The sequence below is a fragment of the Gavialis gangeticus genome, unplaced genomic scaffold (assembly GCF_001723915.1).
Source record: "Gavialis gangeticus isolate Ggan-Ray unplaced genomic scaffold, GavGan_comp1, whole genome shotgun sequence".
Taxonomy (NCBI): Eukaryota; Metazoa; Chordata; order Crocodylia; family Gavialidae; genus Gavialis; species Gavialis gangeticus.
The window spans coordinates 7,610,998-7,631,243 of record NW_017729020.1 but is presented as its reverse complement, the minus strand read 5'-3'; the positions used below and the strand labels follow the sequence as shown (position 1 = coordinate 7,631,243).

At 56.6% G+C, this 20,246-nt stretch overlaps 1 protein-coding gene across 1 annotated transcript in view; it reads left to right on the top strand.

Annotated features, from left to right (window-relative positions):
- The window catches only part of ADGRA2 (adhesion G protein-coupled receptor A2), a 70,251-nt gene that overhangs the window by 28,405 nt on the left and 21,600 nt on the right, over nt 1-20,246 (top strand). The window contains exon 3 of the mRNA XM_019514320.1: nt 6,673-6,744. Within this exon, the coding sequence (XP_019369865.1) occupies nt 6,673-6,744 (72 nt within the window). The remainder of the gene's footprint in view (nt 1-6,672; nt 6,745-20,246) is intronic.

Sequence of the window (20,246 nt, the reverse complement as noted above, 5' to 3'; positions counted from 1 at the left end):
TGTTAAACACCATCAGGTTCTCGTCCCCCCATTTGCTGAGCCTGTCCAGGTCAGCCTGGATCGCCCTCCTGTCCTCAGGTGTGGATGCTTTACCCCGAAGTTTGGTATCATCAGTGAACTTGGCCAGTCCACTTCTGATACCAATGTCTACATCGTTAATGAAGATGTTGAACAAAATAGATCCAAGGACAGAGCCTTGAGGGACCCCACTGGTCACAGGGCACCACGACGATTGACTTCCGTCAGCCACCACCCTCTGGGTCCGACCAATTGCTCTTCCAAAAACTTTGTGAGTGCCTCCATTCAATAACATACACCTAGCACTGGACAGACACAGCTGCTGTCCAAAGCAGCTTCCATTAGGCTGGGAACTGAAACCCAAGCGGACAAACAGTGGCACGATGCACCCACATAAACAGAGCAGCTGGAAGGAGATGAGGGAGGTGGGGAGGCTGCAGCAGGTGTAGAAAATGAGAAGAGCGTTGCAAAGGGAGTTGTTGATAGAGGGGACCCCGGGCTCCCAGCAGGTTTGGTTGGGGATACTGTGCTGGGGGACCTGGTGACGCCTGCATGGAGGCTGAGTCTTGACGGGGGGGCTCTGGTCATCTAGCCCCGTCTCTTGTGCAGCTCAGGTCAGCACATTCCTGCGTGGGGTCTCCCAGCTCTGAGCAGGTACTGTCCCCTGCTCAGCAGAAGTGTGTATCACTTGACCTTCCCCAACCCCTTGCTCGGCTGATCTAAAGCACAGCTGGACAGCCGCCAAAGGGTGCTGTGTCCTGGATTCTTGGCTGCAGCTGGAAACTTGCAGGGCTGTTTCATGCCTCATGGAAAGCGCATGGAGGGCAGGGCGAGGGCGTGAGGCCCTGGAGGCTGCCAGGAAGCTGCTTCCCCACCAAGGAAAACAAACCGGAGCCATTCTGGCTGGTCACAGGGAAGAGGGCTGCGTGAACCCGGGAAGAGGCGGGCTGGGGATCCCACATCTCTTTTCCAGGCTATCGGACCTTGGCCTCCACCAGCTGCAGCCTGGCTGCAGATCACACGGGATGCTGATTTCATCTCGGAGAGCCAGAGCCTTGCCTTTTAAGGAGGCAACTGCGTTTTATGGCAGGGATTCGGATGGTCCCAGCGGCTAGAACAAAGCTAGCGCCCACTTCATACGTGTCGGAGCTCCAGGTCTGGTGGGCATGGGATGGGGGAGATTTTAGGGCTGCTCTGCTCTGGCTGGTCTGGCACATCTCTGGGCAAGCATGCAGTCTCTTCATGCGCCAGTGGGTCGGAAGGACAGACCGCCCCCATTGACTTGCTTGCCGGGCTCATGCACTGGCCTTGCCTTCACCAAGGCGACTCCGGCATTCAACGCAGCTGAACCACATCTGTGCCCCCTCTTCCGGCATTTGCTTTCCAATTAAGCACGAGAACAGCTAGCTATTTGTGTGCTCAGGGACTTCCAAAGACGCATGGAGGAGATCCAGGGTCCATACCCTGCCCTCCCTTTCTCCATGCTTCCCCCCGGGTCCATGCTGACTGAAATACTTCAGTTCTGCAGAGGAAATAGGCTGTTCTCATAAGGTTATTCTAGGGCAGCTGGGACAGGGACCTCACCAGATCGGTGTTTCCAGGCCATGCATTGACCTATTCTCTGAAGCTGGTAGCACTGCTGCAGAACGGCATGTGTGGTCCGTGGATATCGGCAACCTGCCACATGCGTGCACTTCACGCCCATCTATAACACGTGAATAAGTGGTGACACATCCGCACACGTGGGACGCAGGGGGAGGAATAGTGATGACTTGAAAGGGCTAATGTCTGTCTGTACCATGCCATATGTGATAGGTTTTGTCTGCTGGGCATTTCTGTATTTGCTGAGGCCATACACGACACGAACGGCTGCAGTAAAATGTTTTTCAGCCCCTACATTGCTATCTGTCTGACAGGACTCAGCTAATTTGGGCCCTCTTCATGCCAACTGCTGTACATAGGCATACAATGAGTCTCTGCCCCAAGGAGCTTACAGACAACGTGGACCAGGCAGACAACGTTCCTGTGGTGCAATGGGAATGCATAAGGTCCCCACACAGATTAAATGACTTGCCCAAAGAGGTGCTTTCATATTCATAATCTGTGGTGTCTCAAACTCACCATAGTAGACATGCTCCTTAAGACGGGGTCAACCCTCTGCAAGCTCTTCTGTACCAGGGTTTGTTTCCTGCCTCCCAAACATAGTGTTTATCTCTGCTCGACTGCCCTGAAAATGCAGCCCCTCAGAGCTGGTTTTTTGGAGGAAAGGGTGGATGTGAGAGAGCGTGATGCTGGGTCTGCTCTCACTGATGGTTTTCCACGTGGTCTGGGCACTGATTGGAGCTCAGCATCTCCAGGGACCAGCTTGTGCTGGAAGTGAAAGTTTGCTCGTGTGGCAAGGGATGTTTAGGTTAGATGTTAGGAGGAACTTTTTCACCAAGACGGTAGTAAAACACTGGAACAGGTTACCCAGAGAGGCGGTGGACTCTGCATCCTTGGAGGTTTTTAAGGTCCAGCTAGACTGGAACGATGTAGCTGGGGCTGGTCCTGCGTTGAGCAGGGGGTTGGACTAGATGACCTTCCAGCCCTCCGTTGCTGTTATTCTACGATGTGAAAAGCGAGGGATGAGAAAGAGCCACCATATGTGTGCTGGGCCGTTGCCCCAGACCTGCTGCACACATGACCTGCTGCAAACGCCTTCTAGCGAGGACCTTGCGTTGATGGGTGTTTCTCTACGTGGTTGCTTGTGCGGCAGGAGGAAGCCCCCTGCGACTGCGTGCTGGGGGTAGGAAGTGGCGTTCAAGGAGGGAAGGTCCTGGGATAAAGAACCACTCGGGTTGTGAAAGCAGCTTCCACCAGCATTAAAAGCTTCTGGAGTCATTTAGCCTGGGACCCTGAAGCCATGGCCTGTGGGCTTGCTGTCCATGGGGCGGGGGCAGTGTCAGGCCCTGGAGGGGCCTGTTTATGTGGGGGCTGTTTGGGCTGATGCTCTTTTTGACCAAGCATTCCCCTTTGCTGTTTGCATCAGGGCTTGCCTTGGTCTGGGTTCACGGTCTCAGAGCTCGGGGGGGGCATGCATTGATGGGCAGATGAGAAGATGGAGCTCTTGGCTACTTCAGGGAGAGGAAGCAGGCACTGCAATCTGCTGGACCGTGGTCCCCCTGGGATGGGTTAGATGCTGGCTTTGTGGGCAAACTCCCCTGTGAGCTGGGCCCCTATTACAGCTGCAGAGATGGCTCTGCAGTGGGCGGGGGGTCACTGAAGAGGGGCAGGGTGCAGCCCGGTGGGTCCAGCCGACCCGAGCCCAGTAAAAGCAGGGCTGCTGCATGTACATGTTTATTACTGCTGTTTGTGCCTGGGGCCCACCCAGGGCTGGCGTGCTGGGGAGGGAGCGGGGGGACATGGCAGGCCTGAAATCCCAGCCTGCTGTGGTTTCTCAAGCTGTTGACTTGTGGAACCAATTTGAGGGCCAGCAGGGCTGCCTGTCACTTCCTCTCCCCTCCCTTCCTCCATCGGGGTCCCCAGGCTCCGTGGACCTTGCAGGCGGCTGCTCATTAAGACAGGATGCAGTCCCGCCTCTCTCTGCAGCTAGGCACTCCCTCGCTGCCCCTAGAAGGCAAAGAGGATGTGGGGCTTTGCAGGAGGGCTGCTAATTGCCAGGGTGCTGGGACCAAATGGCGGGTGCTGCTGGGGAGACCAAGACCCGTGGTGCCACTTGAGAAGTCTCTCCTGCTTGCAGCTCCTTGGTGTCTAGTGCTTAATGCTTGCATGGGGAGCTCTGGCAAGGTCTTGCTGTGCTGTAGAGACCCCCTCCATCCCTGGCAGAGGGGTTCAATGTCATATGTCACTCCAGCTGGCTGCTTGTGCATGGCTGTGCCTGCCTGCCCCCGTGCCCAGCAAGCCACTCCACAGGACAGATGTGTCTGGCTAGCCCTGGGCTTTGAATTCCTCATTCCTAATTTCTTCCTGTTGATTCCTAGCTTCCCAGGACCTGGTTCCTGCTTGTTCATTTCCATGCGGTTTGACCTTCCAGGTTGCTCCTAAAACATTCCCTTGTGTTGGCATGCATGCTCCCCATCTCCTCTCTTCATTGTCTTGTATTTTTTTAAGGAGCTTTTCCAGCAGGAGAGCTAGTGGGGAGAAAGGACAAGCCCCTGCCTAGTGAACCAGGCTGGCAAACCTGGAGCTGGCTGCAGGCACACTGAGCTTGGGTAGGGGAAGGAAAAGAGTTGGTGCCATGGTCCCCGCCTCCGGCGCACACACAGCAGCCATTCAGTCTGGCTGGAGGAGCAGCATTTATATAAACAGCGCTGGCTTCAAACATCAATAAGCCCTTTTTCCCCATCCCTCTCATCAGCAATGGAGCCTTTCCAGGGTGCCTTCTCAGGCTGCCATGAGGCATTTTTCCTTTGGCTTTTAAAGCACGTGTCCCCATGTCTTCTGTCCCCGTGGGGGAGCCCAGAGTAGCTCATGGCTGGGGGTGTTGCAAAAGGATGGGAAATGGGTTCGAAGGCATGGAGGGCAAGCCCGGATGGGAAAGAAAGAAGCACCTGAAAAATAACCTTGTCGTGCCCTGTTCCATCCACGCTCGCTGCCGTTGGGGTGGGTGCAGGTTTGAACAAGGGAGGGCAAGGGAGGGGGCTGTAGCTGTCACGAAGAGCGTGGAAGTCATGGTTTTAGCCCACTGGGGCTGTGCCAGGTGCCATCTCCCCTCCCCCTGGCCAGAAGCCTTTCTCAGAAACCTGACCTCACAGTCTCCAGCTCTGCCCTGGAGCAGTGGAGCCCGCAGCGCCTTTCCTAAACAGCTAATTGTCCCGGCTTCCTCCACTCCTCTGGAAATGACCTCCTTTTCTGCAAACAAGACAGCAGTTCCTGCTCGGTGGCTTGGGCAGGGGAGGGAGGGGGCAGAGTGGGACTCGGGGCAGGCTCGGCCGCGTCTGACGCACGGGTTTGGCCCGGTGGAAGAGGTCTGACACAGCGCTGCCTTGGTGCAGCAGGGTGTGCGGTGTTTTGCCCTTCCAGGCGCCCTTGGCCAACCTGCCTGCTGCCCTGTATTTCTGCCGGAGCGGGAGGGCAAAGAAACGTGCCCCGTGTCTGGAGGGGAAGGGGCTTTGCTCCCGGGGAGTTTGTGCCGCAGGCTCAGACCAGCCTGTGACACAGTGCTGTCACCTGCGTGGGCTAGGTAAGGCAGAGCCCAGCCACAGGTCAAGCACCCAAGATACCCGCATAGCAGAATCCACATGAAACGCCAGGTTGTGCGCGGCTGGGCTCTGTCCAGCAAAGCCGGGGGCCCTCCTAGTCTTCAGCCCCCAGGGCAGGCCCATGCGGGATTTTCCTTTCCTCTTGTGCTGCGTCCAGCCCGCTCTGGAGCGCTTGGCTCTGCAGAGGCTCCAAGGGTTTGTAGGGGCCGCCTGACGGGACGGGAAGAGTGGGAGCCCCCCCTTCAGGGGTCTATTGAGAGCCCTTGGCTTGAAAGGGCAAAGGGAGGCTTGCGAGTGGTTTCCAAGGGGAGGGGGACCCTCAGCGCTGGAGAAATTAAAAGCACGGTGGCTGACTGGTGGCCCTCTGCGAAAGGCCAGGTCTGCAAGTGCTAATTGCTATTAAAGAGCTTTAATGAGCTGCTGGATGAATCGGTGGGCGCCTGCTCCCTTCCTCTCATCTCCGTTTCCCTGTCTTCAGGCAGAGCGTGACTGAGGCCCTCCTTGTGGCCCACTAAAACTGTTTACTTTGGGATAAAGAGTCGGAGCCGAGCGGTTTGAAAAGCCCTCAGTTTCGGAGTTGTTGAAATCCTGGCTGGGGGCTACTCGGCGGTGACAAGCCGAGGGGGCAGAGCAGCAGCCATGCCTGGCCTCTGCTGCCGCCCATTGCTCCTGGAGTTAATCCAGGCCCCTGTTGCATTGAGGCGGGCAGTGCCTTCCTCGCTGCCGTGGCATGGCAGGTTCCCTTCTCTGTGCCGGCTGCGGGCACCGTGGGGCAGGGACAGCCTTCTCAGGATGCATCTGCACCAACACAAGCAAGGGCAGTCCCTGCCCAGGGGATGGGTTGGCACAAAGGGCCTGCTGGCAGGCATGTAGAAGCTTGTCGGTGTGCTCCACAGCTAGGTGAAAGCCTCGGAGCCTCGGAAATGGCTCAGAGGCTCACCCCAGTTGCTGCTAATGTGATGCTTGCAGCCCCCCCAAGCCCACCTTGTCTGCTTGCCCCAAGCCCGTCTTGCCCCACTGCATCTCATCCCTCCCATGCTGCTGCACGTGCATACCCCAGCACTCCAGCCCCTGCCTTTAGCCTCTTTCTTCGTGCCATCTCCCCGCGCCCGCCCCGCATCCGTTAAGCCAGTCATGACATTGCAGTGTTTTGGGGGCGGGGGGGCATGGCACCAAGCACAGCAGCAAAGGGGCTTCTGCTGTTATTCTTATTAGCCTGCATTATGCAGGAAACCAGACTAGGAGGTCCCTTAAAACCTACGGCCCTATGAATAATTATTACTATTGCACATAGCATCTCTTTGGTCTCATTCCCCCACATCTGGCTGCGGCTAACGAATCACCCCCCCTGCCCCAGACCACACACCTAGCTCGCGCAGGTCACGTAAGTGTGGGCTGCTTGATTAACTCAGGCTGAATAACCACCATGTCCCCCCTTCTCTTTCCCCTGCAGGCTTTTGAGTAACAACAAGATAACGGTGCTGAAGAATGGCTCTTTCTTCGGACTGCGCGCTCTCGAGAAGCTGTAAGTGCCAATCGGGGCATTGTGAGTGCCGAGCGGCTCCTAGCTCCTAATGAGGGACTTGGGAAATTAGTGACCAAAGTAGAGCAAAAATTAAATGGAAGCTGAGCAAGGAGAGACCTTGGTGGCTGTGGACTGGGGCGAGGGAGGGAGACTGGTGTGGTCCGAGGGGTTTGGGTAATGGAACAAAATGCACATCCGGCACCATTTGCTTTCCATCTCTCCTGGGGGGCGGCTGGCCCTGGGGGTGTCACCCCTTCCCCATGTGGCAATGATGGACAAAGATTTGCCCTCTAGACTTGGGGCAGAGATGCAACATGTGTTAAAGCTCTTCTAGCCCACATGCTAGTGCCTCTTCCTGCTGGATGTTCCTGAGACAATGTTGTTGCTGCACACTGACCAAAGGGGTTTTGATTGCTGTTGCTGTGATCTGGCAGGCATAGCCTGGGCTTTCCACCAGAAAAGGTAATGCCCCTGGATGCACTGTGGGGGCTGGCGCGGTCGCTGTCTCCTAGGCTCGATAGTGGGCACTGGAGATGGCAGGTAGTCAAGCTGCCAGGTAATAGTGAACAAGAGGCTGAGCAGAAGCAGATCATGTAGCTTCTTCCAGCCAGGAGCTAGCGATGCTGCAGCAGAAGGGTATCGAGGTTATAGGAAGGAGTCAGCGACAGAATCAGGGCAGCAGCTCCCATCCTCCCAGCCCCAAGCTTGTTGCCTCGGGGCAGCTGGTCCCTCCAGTAGAGTCCCTATCAGCCATTGCTGACAGCAGGAGTGGCAACTCCTACCCCCCAGGCTGCTGGGACTACCTTGTCCTCAAAGGATGAGGAGCCTCTTGGAACCGTGCTGCGCCACGGCCGCTTGTCCGTGGAGGCCGAGCTGAGCTGGGACTATCTAGGCTTCCCCTTGCTCTTAGCAGTAGATTAAGTTGCACTTAAGTTAAGTGTTTTGTGCTGCTGATCACTAATCCTCTCTGTAAATAGACGGGAAATTTGTTTATTCTGCTCAAAACTCCCCTGCTTTGGGAGCCAAGGGGGACAGCTGGTGACTATAAGCAGGCCAGAGGCATTCACTGGGTTCCTGCATTCTTGTGAAGCACTCAGTCCATGGCAGAGGGGTGCCACGCTGCAGCATGCCCATCTCCTCTCTGCCCCTGAAACCACTGGGCAGTGGTTGGCTGCCCACCTTTCACCTCCACCCTGCCAGTCAGCCCTGCAGCCAGTGGGACCAAAGTGATCACCGCCACTGGGTGGCCTGGGGGATGCCCTCTTGGAGAGGAGCCTTTGGTTTTTTGGGGCCAGGGTTCATATTGCAAATATCCCCAGTGCCGTGGGCATTCTCAGCAGCAAGGCCAAGGAGGTGGAGTCTCCCTCTGCCCTGGGCAGGGATCTCTCCAAGCTCTGTTAAGGGGTAATGGAAGTCACTTGCCGGTGTGACTGTAGGCACCTGCCGTTTGGTACCTGGAAGGGGCCTATTCAGAGAGCAAGTGATCGGCACTGATGGGGAACCAGGCGACTTCAAGGCTTCTCATGTGGGGTGCCCCCAGCCACTGGAGCAGGTGCATGCGTGTGCACATGTGTGTGAGGGCAGGAGCAGGAGCGGAGGCTTGTGCAGCTGGTGCCTGGGCTGATATTGCTGTTGGCAACTCCAGCTCCTGCCACCATCCCTGAGTTCCCCAGCTCCACATTGGTACATGAAGGATGCTCGAGGTGCTTGGGTGCAGCATAGAGCATCTGGCACGGAGCAAAATGTCTCCGTGCCAGGGAGCAAATGGAAAGTACCTCCTGGGAACTTGCCTGGGTCTGTGGTTGGGCCTGGAGTGTCCGTGGGGGGATCACTTTGCAGGGTCCATCATGAAAAGCGACATTGTCCCACGAACAAAGTCAACTTTCTTATCTCTCCGTGAAAGGCATCTCTATGGTGGGAGCCTTTAATAAGGGCAGATTTATGGCCCCCATATGGATTTGATCTGTAGGTATGTAGCAGAGGGGACCAGCACACTGAGGGCGTTTTGTTCCCAGCCGCGGCCGCTCTGAGCGTCTCACGCATTCCAGAGGCAAATCGGGGACTTGGGCTTGATGTATGGAGTGAGACTGAAAGTGCAGCCTGTGTGCCGTGTGCCGGGGGGTGCTGCAGGGGTGGTGAGGTTCTTGCGGGCTCTGAAGAGATCTTTGCTTTTAGAGCCAAACCAGTGGAAGAGGCTGGTGCGTGGCTGCAAATCCCCACTGGAGAGCTGAGACTCAGGGGTTTGCTGACAGCATTCAAGGGCAGTGGCTCCGTCCCCATTAGGAAGTCAGACTAAATAGCACCTCGAGCCGGCTGGTGTGTCATGGGGGGAATATCCCTTGATAATTGCAGACCCTGTTGGGAGTGAAATCCTGGGACACGTGTGCATGTGCCTAGTGCGAAGCTCTGGGACTGCTGCAGCTCGGCTCAGCAAGCATGTTCCAGTGCTTAGAAAAGACAAGGCTTTTGTCCTGCTGCATGTGGCCAAGAGTTTTCTGCTGTCCAGTCCCAGGAAGCTGGTTCACCACCTCAAGGAGAGGTGAACACAGGGATCTTGCAAAAGCCTTTCGGCATCCAAAGCATGTTTCTTGCTTTAAAAACCCACATGCCAGTCTCTGCTGCTCCTCTGCCCCTGCACATCCACGTTGCAATGCCATGCCCTGCTTGCAGCCCACCCTCCTGCACGTCAGCTGCTGAAACAAAGGCTCCGGCAAGGCCTGCTCCCGGGTCTGTTCTCTGCAGGCTAAACACAGCGTTCAGGTAGTGGGGCCTTGTCTTGGGGGTGCCGGGAAGGGAGAGGCCCTGCGGAGGAGGATGAGGGAACTGGTGCTGGGCAAAGGGCATAGCGGAGAGCTCTGCTATGCTGTGTCAGGCCAGAATGACAGGCATTGAGCCCCTGCGCAGCTGGCGGGCAGCACACACAAATGGCTCATTCAGGCCGGGCTGCTGAATCCCCTTTGGAGCCCTCGCCAAGGCGTCCTAATGACTTGCAGGCTGGGAGGGAAGCACGCAGCTCCCTTAAAGCTGCATAGCCTTGATAGGCAGAGAAAGTGCTTGGCCAGGGCAGGGTGCCCTGCACAGATGAGATCCTGTGCAGCACCCGTGGTCCCTGCTGGCCCTGGGGGAGCTGGGAGAGGAGCGGGACTCTCATCACACCCCAGCTTCAGCCAGCATGCAGCCTGGACTGTTGCGGCTCTGGAGTTGAGAAGCACTTGGTTTAACTCTCTGTGATGCAGTGTCCTTCTCGGTCCTGCCTCTCCGTGGCCCTGTAGGCTGCTCTTTGGTGTCACGATCCGAAACGTCTGGCCTGAGCTTTCTAGTCGCCTGAGTCCAAAGCCAACCCCTGGGTAAGGAGGAGCGTGCGCACGCAACCTAGTCCCAGTGATGCCGGGCAAGAGGACAAGCCGGGTCGCAGGGAGGATGTGGCTGGGGTGGAGCCAGGGTGGAGGGTGCTGCTGCCCAGGGAGGCAGGGGGCTAAGAGAGGGAGAGCAGGGACGGGGGCAAGGGCATCTCTGCCAGCAGCAGGAGCCTGCTTGCAGCTGGGATGCGCAGGGGAGGGCAGACGGAAGAGGTGCAGCAGCCAGCAGGGTTTCTCCGTGGTTTCGTGGAGGAGCTGCAGTGTGTCGCCCACAGCAGTCTGGCGGTGCCTCCTCAGGGAGTTGGACACAGCGCAGCCTAGATTTCATTAGCTTGAACAAGGACGTGTTTAGCAACACGGGCCTTGTCTCCTGCGTGGCATGCCCCTGGCTGAGCCCACTGCTCTGGGGAGGGCAGGGCTGGAGTGCCTAATGCCAAAGGCAGGGGGATGCAGGCATGAAGACATCTCACAAGTATTGCCTTTTCTTGCAGAAGCATGGCAAAGTGGGCCTGGCTGTGGCCTGAGCAGGGGCTTGCTCCCAGGAAACCATTACCACTGGTTTGGGTGTGTGCACTTTGGTCAGGTGTCCTGGTCCTAGGAAACGGCTGGGCCCCCTGAACCGAGATCCCAAATTGGCGGCACAAGAGGAACAAGAGGGGCCTCTTGTAGGAGCCCTGATCTCTTCACAGCAGCCTCCAGCCTGGTTCCAGTCCAGCGCTGAGCTCTGGCGCTCTCGGTCTCTGCTCCCCTCTTCTTTCAGCCAGGTCTGGAAACTGCACTGTCTAATTGGGTTGGACCCCTGCATGCTGAAAATCTCTTTAAAGTCTCATTCTTCTCATCACCCCGAGCAGACGGGGCATCCCAGCTTGGTGCATGAAGCAGCAATAACCTCCCAGTCACCTCGAGAGTGCTCCAATTATGCTCAGAGCTCAGAGGCATCAGTCAGGGCTCAGGGGGAGCCCCCTCATTAGCGTCCTGCCCCTCCTCCTCCCCCATCACTGCTCACTCCAGCAAGCAGCCTGGACTGGCCTAGCCTGGCCTGCACGGGGGAAGTTAATTGTACTTGACAAGAGCCGCAATTGTTTTCATCAGCTTGATGCAGAGCTGCAGAGATAAAGCATTTCACCTGCATCTTCCCTGAGCAGGCAGAGGGCTGGGGCTGGAGGTGGCCTGTGCAGCTATGCACCCTTTGAAGTACAAGGGGATGGGGCTGAGATACTGTCAGGCCTGGGCATCCCTGCCAGAGCAGGACGGCGCTGCGTTGCAGCTCCCTCCCAGCTGTTTGCCGTGGAGGGAGAAGTGTTGGGGGGCATGAGATGGCACGGGGGAAGTTGCTCCCTGTTCCCCAAGGTTTGTTTGCTGGAGAAACCACAGGCAGCACCGTGCTAGCATCGACCCCTGCACTGCTACAGAAACTGGGAGCTCTGGGAGATGGTAACTATGGTGCCCAGTCTACCTGCTTTTGCTCGCAAGTGGTAACAGAGAGGGACCCTGCTGTCACCCAGTAGCATTGGGATCCCTGGTGCATGTCCTGCTGGTCTCTGTCCAGTGAGGAGGCTGCAGGCAAGCAGTGGGTTAGGGGGCCTGCCCTCTGCAGCAACGACTCCTCTGGCACTGCAGCCCAGCATCCCTTATGATCTGTAGTGGTGTAATGAGATTAATGAGTCTCGGGGGGCTGGTATGTAGCCAGGCTGCTGTGCTCATTAGGATCCATTAGGCTTGGAGCTGTCCTTTCCCGCCCGTCTGCTCTGGGCTGGGAAGCCCTGGTGTATGGGCCCCACTTTCCTCACTAGCAGCTTGGGGGGTGCAAGTCCAGAAGTCGGGAGGGGGCTCAGTGGCTTGAGAAGGGAGATCAGCGCAGCTAATTCATAGAGGGCAGCACAAGGGACAGATGGGTGAGGGACTGGCTGACCTGGGGTGTTGCCAGGCTGTGCAGTTGGTGCCATAGGTTTTTGGGTGATCCCTTAGCAACACTTGAGCATGCACATTACAGAGGCTCTGATGCCTTCACCCCACAAGTTAAGTTTAAACGTACGGATGGGCAAAGACTCTATGAATTGGTCCCTGCCGCCTTCTGCACAGTTTCCGTAGCCCATCCATCATCGGGTCTTGGCTGCAGCCAGCCCAGGCTTAGTGAGTTGTGACGCTCGGCTGGCATACTGCAAAGAACAGTTGCACGTGCTTTTTGCCTGCAAGCCACAAGCGGAGGGCCAGAGACTTGCCCCCTCTGTGCCAATCCAAAAGAGGGCTGCATCTGGCTGGCTGTGCAGGGAGCTGAGACCGCGGCCCCCAAGCCAGGCTGCGGATCTGCACGAGTGTATATTTGGTTCGAGTGCAGCCAGCCGACACGAGTCCAAGTGCAGTCTTGGGTGTCGTAGCTGAGAGGCACTGAGGAGGACCAGCTCCCATTTGTTTCCTCTCCTGAGAGCTGTTTTGTGCAAAAGAAGCCAGGGAGCTTTGCAGCCCATGAAAGGGAAATAAAATGGGTGCTAAAGCCTGCGTTGGAAGTGCCCAAGTCAGTAAGCTGCCAGGTTGGGCTTGAGCTGAGACATGGAGACAGGCAGTCGCTGAATTCTGCCTGCGGTGGCTGTTGGAGGGATGGGAGCCAGCCAGGTCTGTAATTGAATGAGACAGGAGCATCGCCCACTCCAGACCGGGAGAGCCAGAGGGGTTGGCCACCATGGGGAGCGGTGGTTAAACGTGCCGGGTGTGGAGGCCGTGCTGTCACTGGTATCAGTTAATGCTCAGCATGCCTCGGTTTCCAGAGGAATGCACTGGTTTAGATTAGCTGGCAGTGGTTTCAATCAGCATGGCCCAGCGTTCAGCTGATCAGCGATGCTTCTGGAGGTGGGTGGTGAGCCGTGGCGAGCTTTGACTCCGTCTCAGACACAGAGGGGAGGCCTGGCTGACTGCTGAGACATAGACGTGGGAGCCTGGAGGTCAGGTTGCTAGCTCTGCGACGGACTCTCTGAGTCTTGGGTGCATTGCTGCATCTTCCCCTCTGAGATGAGACAGTAATACAGATGAGCTGGGTTGCAGGGTAGAGCATAGGAAAGAGGGGAGGAGGCTTCGGGTTGAGCCGGGTGCTTGGAAGAGATGGGCAGAAGGGAAGCAGCTCGTCTGTTGTTTCCCAGGTGACCAGGTGTGCATAGGCTGGCTCACAGGCCCGCACACATGCGGCGCCCTTAGGAACACGTCGGCGTGTTCTGCACAGACCCCGCGCGGTGCCGGTAAGGAAAGCTTGGCCACCTGGACCCAGATTACTGCAGGGATTGTAGGTGCTGTCAAAACACTAACCAGTGGGACCCCGCTGGAGTCAACTGCGGAGGATTTAGTCACTCAAACCTTGGAGCAGCATTGCCTGTTGGCTAATGACCTTTCACACATGTAACCCCCTCACTCAAGCGATTGTCATTGTACGTGTCTGGCCACGTTCCAGCTTGAACAGCTACGTTCTGCTGCCCTGAAGTCTCCCACCGGTTTCACAAGGCTGCATTGCTCCTGGCTTCCTGTCCCAAAGGGGCGCGCTGTGCTGTTCAGCAGCTGGTGCGTTCTGCCAAGCAGGTGGCTCCAATTTGGCACAAAGTGCCACGTTCCCTTTTGCAGTTGTCACTGGTAAATCAATTAGGGAGCTTTCCCATGTGCTCGGGGCCTGCCGGATGGTCACTTGCTTCCAGTTGATTGTTACCGGAAAATCCTTCGGTTCGTAAACCGCTCCTGCTTTTCTCTCTTCTCATAGAAAATGACACCAGAGCTTCCAGGGGTTCCAGCCCTTAAAGAAAGGAGCTACAGTACTTGCTTGTGCCGATGTGTGAAGGATAGGTGAGGGTTGTCACAGGGCTCTCAGCTGGAACTCCAAATACTTGAGATCTGTTTTTGGCTTGGCTACAGAGTCCCCATCTGATTTTTAGGTAAACTGAAGGAAGGGTAGATTTGCACCTTATTGACTACCTCAATCAGAGATGCATAGCATAAACTTTCCTAAGTAGCAGGTTTACTTTATCAGAAGTTGTGTTAGGGCAGTGAAAATGGTTCGGGGCCTGGGGCGCATGATTTCTGAGGATAGGCTGAGGGCGCTGGGCTTATTTAGTTTGGAGAGGAGAAGACTATGGGGGGATTTAATAGCAGCCGTCAAATCTCTGCAGGGTGGGTCCAAAGAGGCTGGAGCTGGACCGTTCTCGGTGGTGGCAGGTGACAGAACAAGGAGCAATCGTCTCAAGTTGCAGCAAGGGAGGTTTAGGTTGGATATGAGGAAAGACTCGCTCACTGGGAGGGTAGTAAAGCACTGGAACAGGTTACCCAGAGAGGTGGTGGCATCTCCATCCTTGGAGGTTTTATGAGGCCCGGAGTGGGTAGGGATGTGAGGTGAAGGCTTAGAACAGCTCTGCATGTCAGGACAGGGTTAAACGCCTGATGGAGAGGGGTGGCTGTGAACTCTCACACTGAACTTGTAAAAGCTGTTGGCTGATAGTAACCAGATGTCAGGGAAGATGCACTCTGTGGCAGCCAGGGTGAAGGCAGGGAAGCTGTGAGCTCTTAATGGAGGACGGCGTGGCAGGAGACGAGTGGAAGGAGCCTGCTTGGCCCTGGTTTGCGTCTCTGTCCCAGTCGTGCACATGGCTGTGTGCCTGGAGATGGAGCCAGGCTGCACTTAGCATGGAGGCCCTGCTATCTCCAGCAGCACGTGGAAGTCTCTCCATGTTTGACAAGGTGATGGCACAAGGCCCCTCTACTATGGCTCTGTATGACATGAGGAGGTCACAGGGCTCACTGCCTCATAAGGCTGAGAACAAATGTCCCTGTGCAGTCAGTCACCTGCAGAGCGAGGGTGCCAAGCAGCTAGCCCAGACATTGCTCTTAAGTCAGGTTTTTTGGATCGGAGCGCCCAGAGTGTCATGGGGGAAGGTGTGTCATGTTGCAGGTGCCATGGCCAAAATGCTGCATGGGGTAGGTCTGGCACGTCCAGGCAGTGAGGACCTTGCATAGGCGCATTGCATGGGGCTGGGTGAGGGTGTGGGCCCCTGGAGGTTGCTGACATGTGGTCCGAGGCCTGGCTGGAGGAGTCTGGGGTGACTGGCATGCAGGCTTCCCAGCTTGCCTGCAGCTCTGTCCAGCCTGCAGGCTGACAGGCTGGACCATGTACCGCAGGCAGCTCAGGTGTGTGCCCTGCAGTTTGGTCCTGGGGCTAGGGCTCTGCTAGAAACATGTGAGTCACGCGTGGCTCTTCTTCTGCCAGGCTGAAGGTGAGAGGGAAAGATGTGAAGTTGAGACCATTGCTGGAGTGGCTGTCTTCCCTCTTCCCTGTGCTGGGAACGTGCTGCAGGGGCAGACCCATGGAGGCAGTACTGATGCACTCCATCCCTTCTCTGTTTCCTCTGTGTCCTGGGCTGTGGGATATGCCGGAGCCTGCAGGAAGTGTGGAAGGAGTCCAGCCTTCTACCTGGCAGGAGTACTGAGAGCCTGTGTTCAGATTACTGCAAAGTCGCTTGATTATTTAAGGCCCCATGAGTGGAAATTTGGAGAGAGAGGGAGGGGCAGGAGACTGCTAAGGAACCAAAACACGTTCATTTACTGCAGCCCTGAAAGGCCCCTGGGTAAAGTCGCCCAGAGCCGGAGAGAAAAGTAGCTTTCATAGTAAATCAATCCCATGCTCTGTAAACACGGGCCGGCGGTTTGCTCCGGCTGAAAGCGGCTATTAACTTTCGTTACATGAAAGCGCCAGGAAGGTCTGAGAAATCCTCTTACAGGAACTCACGTGCCACACAAATACCATTGGGCAGGGGAGGAAAAATATGAACTGGCTTCGCCGTGTGATATCGCTACGATCAAGAAGCACGGAGCAAGCCAAAGCAGCACCTTGAGGCAGGCTTCCTGCAGCCTGCAGGCAGGTGGGCCCCACGGTGTGGGCATAGAAGTGTGTGCACACGTGTGCAGAGCCTGCTTGGCGCTGGAAGGTTGTCTGGGAGCTACTGCCAGCTCCTGTGGTGAAATAAACTCTTCTGGTCTGACCACATCTGCCCAAGAATTTGTGCCGGTACAACAAAAAGTCAACTCCTGAACTGGCATAGCCAGCCCAGCAAAACCTATTCATGCCAGGCTCTAGCCTGGCTGTTCCTGCAGCATTATGAGCAAATGGGCAGCTCTGTAGGACATGTACCCAGGGACTGGCAACCTCCCTTGCTCTGCATTTTTGGCCCCTTCTTGCCTCATCCTTTCCTTCTCCGGCTAACTGAAATAACCGTGGCAGGGTCTGTAACTTGAGAGCTACTTCCACCCGTGCAGGATCATGCTTTGGGTTGCAGGAGGGAAAGAGATGCTCATGCCTACATGTGGGTATGGCAGGAGCAGCTTCAGGGGAGGGAAAAGACAGGTTGCAGCCCAGTCCCTGAAGGAGCTGCTTCATCAGTGCACAAGCCCTTGTTTCAGCTCTGCTCATGGCAACAATTCGCAGGGAATAAGATCCAAATCTCAGGCCAACCCCACCTTGTGCCTCTGCCCTTGGGAGCACAAGGAAGTGCCACCCATTCTGCGTGGCCAGGCCTGGGCCCTGTCTGCACCTCTGCACTGTGGGGGCTAGCCTGAGCGCTCTGAGCTTGCTTGTGTGGTATGGCTGTGCCTGCCCTGCCCCTTTTGGAAATTTCTCAAGTTGCAAAATAATGGAGCGGGGCTCCAGCATAGGTAACAATTGCAGGCTTATCCTGATTGACTGCAGCCCTGCCCTGGATGGCCACGCTCCTCTCTTGATGCCACTCAGTGACACCAGGGGCACGTTTGGCCTAGGGTGTGTGTGGGGGGGTGCTTTGTGTGCATGTTCTGCAGCTGTCTCCCTTGCTGATTGCCCACAAGCTTGCCAAGAGCCTTCTGCTGGCGCTGCAATGGCAGGTGAGTGAAGAGGCTGTGCCAGGTGTCAAGTGAGCCCCTTTTCACCCGAGGTTGGATGTGGGGGAAGGAGGAGGGGCTGCAGAAGACATGGGGGGCATAGGGAGCAGGAGGGACCAACCTGAGGAGCCTCACAAGTGGCTGGGGACCCCTCATTAGCACGTGGCCACGTGCTGGGAGCTGCCCTCGTGTCTGCAGAATGTCGGAGGGGGCTGGTCTGTGGGGAAGGACAGGGTCCCGGGCCTGGAGGAAACACAAAGCCAAACATCAGGCAAGCAGAGAGAGAGGCCTTATCATAAATCAGCGGCAGTGCGGGGCCCCGGCCAGCCGGCAGAGGAAGTGACTTAATGAAAAATGCATCCTGGCGCTTGAGCTGCACGCTGCACTCGCCAGCACCCTGCGTGGCCTCCCCCAAGAGCGCCATGCAAACCGCCTGGCAGCTGGGGCCAAACGCTGCAGGCAGCAGGGTCTCCTCCAAGCTGAGCAGCAGCGCAGACAGGATGCTGCTCATTCCCAGGGAGGGCTTGAGGCGGAGAGCCACTGGGAGCTCTGGGGTGGCAGCTTTCCGTGCAGATGCAAACACATTGGCTCCATCTGGGTAGCATCTCTGCAATGCAGCGGTGTGGGCGAATTCGCCCCCTTAACCTGCGCAGCCAAGGGCAGGGCCTGCTGCCTGAACTTCAGGAGTGGCCCTGATGTGCGACATCCTGTGTAATTAAACCCCCTGTAAGTGAATTGCATAGATGAGTCTTCATCCCAAAAGAGAGGCGGCCTGGTGTGGACAGAAGCCCGAAGTACAAACCTCTGCCGTGAGCAGGGTGCATGGTATCTGCACATCCTCTCCATCACCCCAGGCCCAGGGTCTCAGGAAAGGTGGTTTCCCTTGGTAGCGATGCATGCCTGGCACATGTTACCCAAGCACGCGTGCCCTCGTCCTCACCCAGCTAATCTCATCTTCATCAGTGACTTGGCAACCAAATAGCAGGTGACAAACAACTGCTCACATTACATTGCTCACATTACACTGGCACTGGTGGTGTTTGCTTCTCAGCAGGGGGTGAGTTGTTGCAGCCTCAGGGACATGAATTCTGTGCTGCAGGCAGTGCTCAGTCCTTCCCCTGGCTCTTTCTGAAGGCGGCTCGGAGCTTGGCCCCTGCCTTGCTCGTGTCATTCACGATCTGAAGCGCCTGTCGCCATGCTTGTTGTGCCCAGTGGGCAGGAAGCCAGGGCCAAGTCGGATAAAGTCCCAGTATTCGCGGCTGCTGCTATTGTCACTTGTTGATGTGCTGGGTGGAACGATAGGTTCAAGTCCCAGGGACGCAGCTGTCCCGGGGGAACTTCATGAACTTGGAAGGGTGAGCAGGGGAGAGTTTATATTATCTCTGGCTGTTTATGTTCAGGCTTTGCAAGTCTTTGGGCTGCATCCAAAGAACTGTCCCAGAGGAGCCTGTCTGTGCTGTGCAAGCAGGCTGAGGTTTCTCCTATGAGAAGGATTTGCGGAAGATTAACCCCGTTGTGCTTACCTGCAGCTTCACATCTCACTCGTGCTTTTATAAGAGGTGACAGGGAAGAGGAGGAGGATGCAGTGTCCCCAGCCGGGACAGGGGAGGCAAGACGAAGCTTCAGAGCTAATGACTGCTCTTAAGTCACAGCATCACCTGTATGTCCTCTCCCATCACAGAGGGAATGGCAGCCTCTTGGTATATTGGGGTGCTAGCTTCTTGCTGGCTGTCAGAGAGACAGACCACCCCCCTGGGAACAGGGTAGTCCAGAATTGCCCAGGGCTGGGTACTTTGTGCTTTTCCGGGCAGCTGCTGGTAGGAGCTGCTCTCTGAAACAGAATAAGGATTCCCTTCCTTTTCTGGGATACCTACAAAAACTTGACAGAGTCAAGCAACTTGTATGGCAAGACCCCACCACTTCCGTATCGTCTCCCTTTTCCCTTGCGTTCCCCTCCCTGGCTATTTGCCCTAGTGTTTCCTCTCTTGAAATGGGACTGCGAGCTGGCTTGCTGTTCTGCGCTTGCCCAGTGCCTAGCACAGAAGGGTCCTGGCCTGTGTCTGAAGTTCCTCCAGGCTTTCACAGCCTAAACAAATGCAGCGCTTTAATTATAGGAGCAGGTCCCCTATGTGGCAATTCCTGTGACCTGTTTGGAGTCGCAGGGAATGGAGGTGGCTGCCTATTCCTGCCTCCGCGGCTGCGTATTGCCACAGGAGATGAGTTCCCAGGCTGGCCAGGCCAGGGGGCATTGTACCAGCAGGCAGGCCAATTTCTGGGCAATTCACAGAACGCCCCAGACTCCGGGCATGGGTAGCGGCCACGAGTCTGGTGTTGCTCGCCCGGTCTGGCGGGGTGAAGCTCCCCGGCCTGCGCCCAGGTGAGCGGAGCTGTTCTTTCAGCACCACACCTTCACCTGGGCGCTGCGTGCACGCAGACACCTCTCCGACTGCTCCCTCAACACCCAAGGGGGTCCTTTGTCTGTGGCTTTTTAGGTTAATTCTTTGAAGGATCAGTGTAAACCAAAATGGGCTCGTCGACCGAGAAAATCAGCAGCTCCCCAAGCAGGTGCAGTGATGCACCCTAGTAAGGTTGAAGGGAGGAACGTGACTGACTCTGACACATTTGGGGCTGGGAAGTCCTGTGGATCCCGCTGGGTTTGGGTTAATGGCCATGGGGAGGAAAAAGGCTGACCCAGAGCAGCTGGGAGGCAAAAGGCTTCGGTGTGGTACTGGCCTCCCAGCCTTTTGCAGTCATTCACAGTGCTGTCACCCTCAGTCACTGAAGAGTTGCCACTCCATGTGCCGTGGCAGGGAGTAGGAATGGCCCGTGGGTGTCTCAAGTGTTGGGGCTCGTGCTTTTATAAGAGGTTGGCGGTCTCGAATCCCAGCTTTTCACAGGGCGAGAGGAAATAAGCCTGGATTTAAAGACAGCCAAGGGGAGGCAGCGTCTCTGCGCCCATGACCAGTTGTGACAGGGCCTCTTTTCCACCCTGATAACGTGCAAATCACGGGTTGCGATGCAGCGCGGCGCCCCCGGCCTGTAACCCGGAAGGGACAGAGGCTGCCGGTGGGGGAGACGGAAAGCGCTTTGAAGTAGCTTCTGGGGCCTGTCCTTTCCCAAGTTTAGCCAGAGCACCAAGGGAGAACAGCGCTCTTCAAAAGACGAAGATGCAGGTTGTCCAAACAAATGTCTCCAGACGCTGGGGGCTGCCTGCTGGGGGTAACCCACGCGGCTGCATGCTCTCTGCCTGCCGCACCGGGGCCG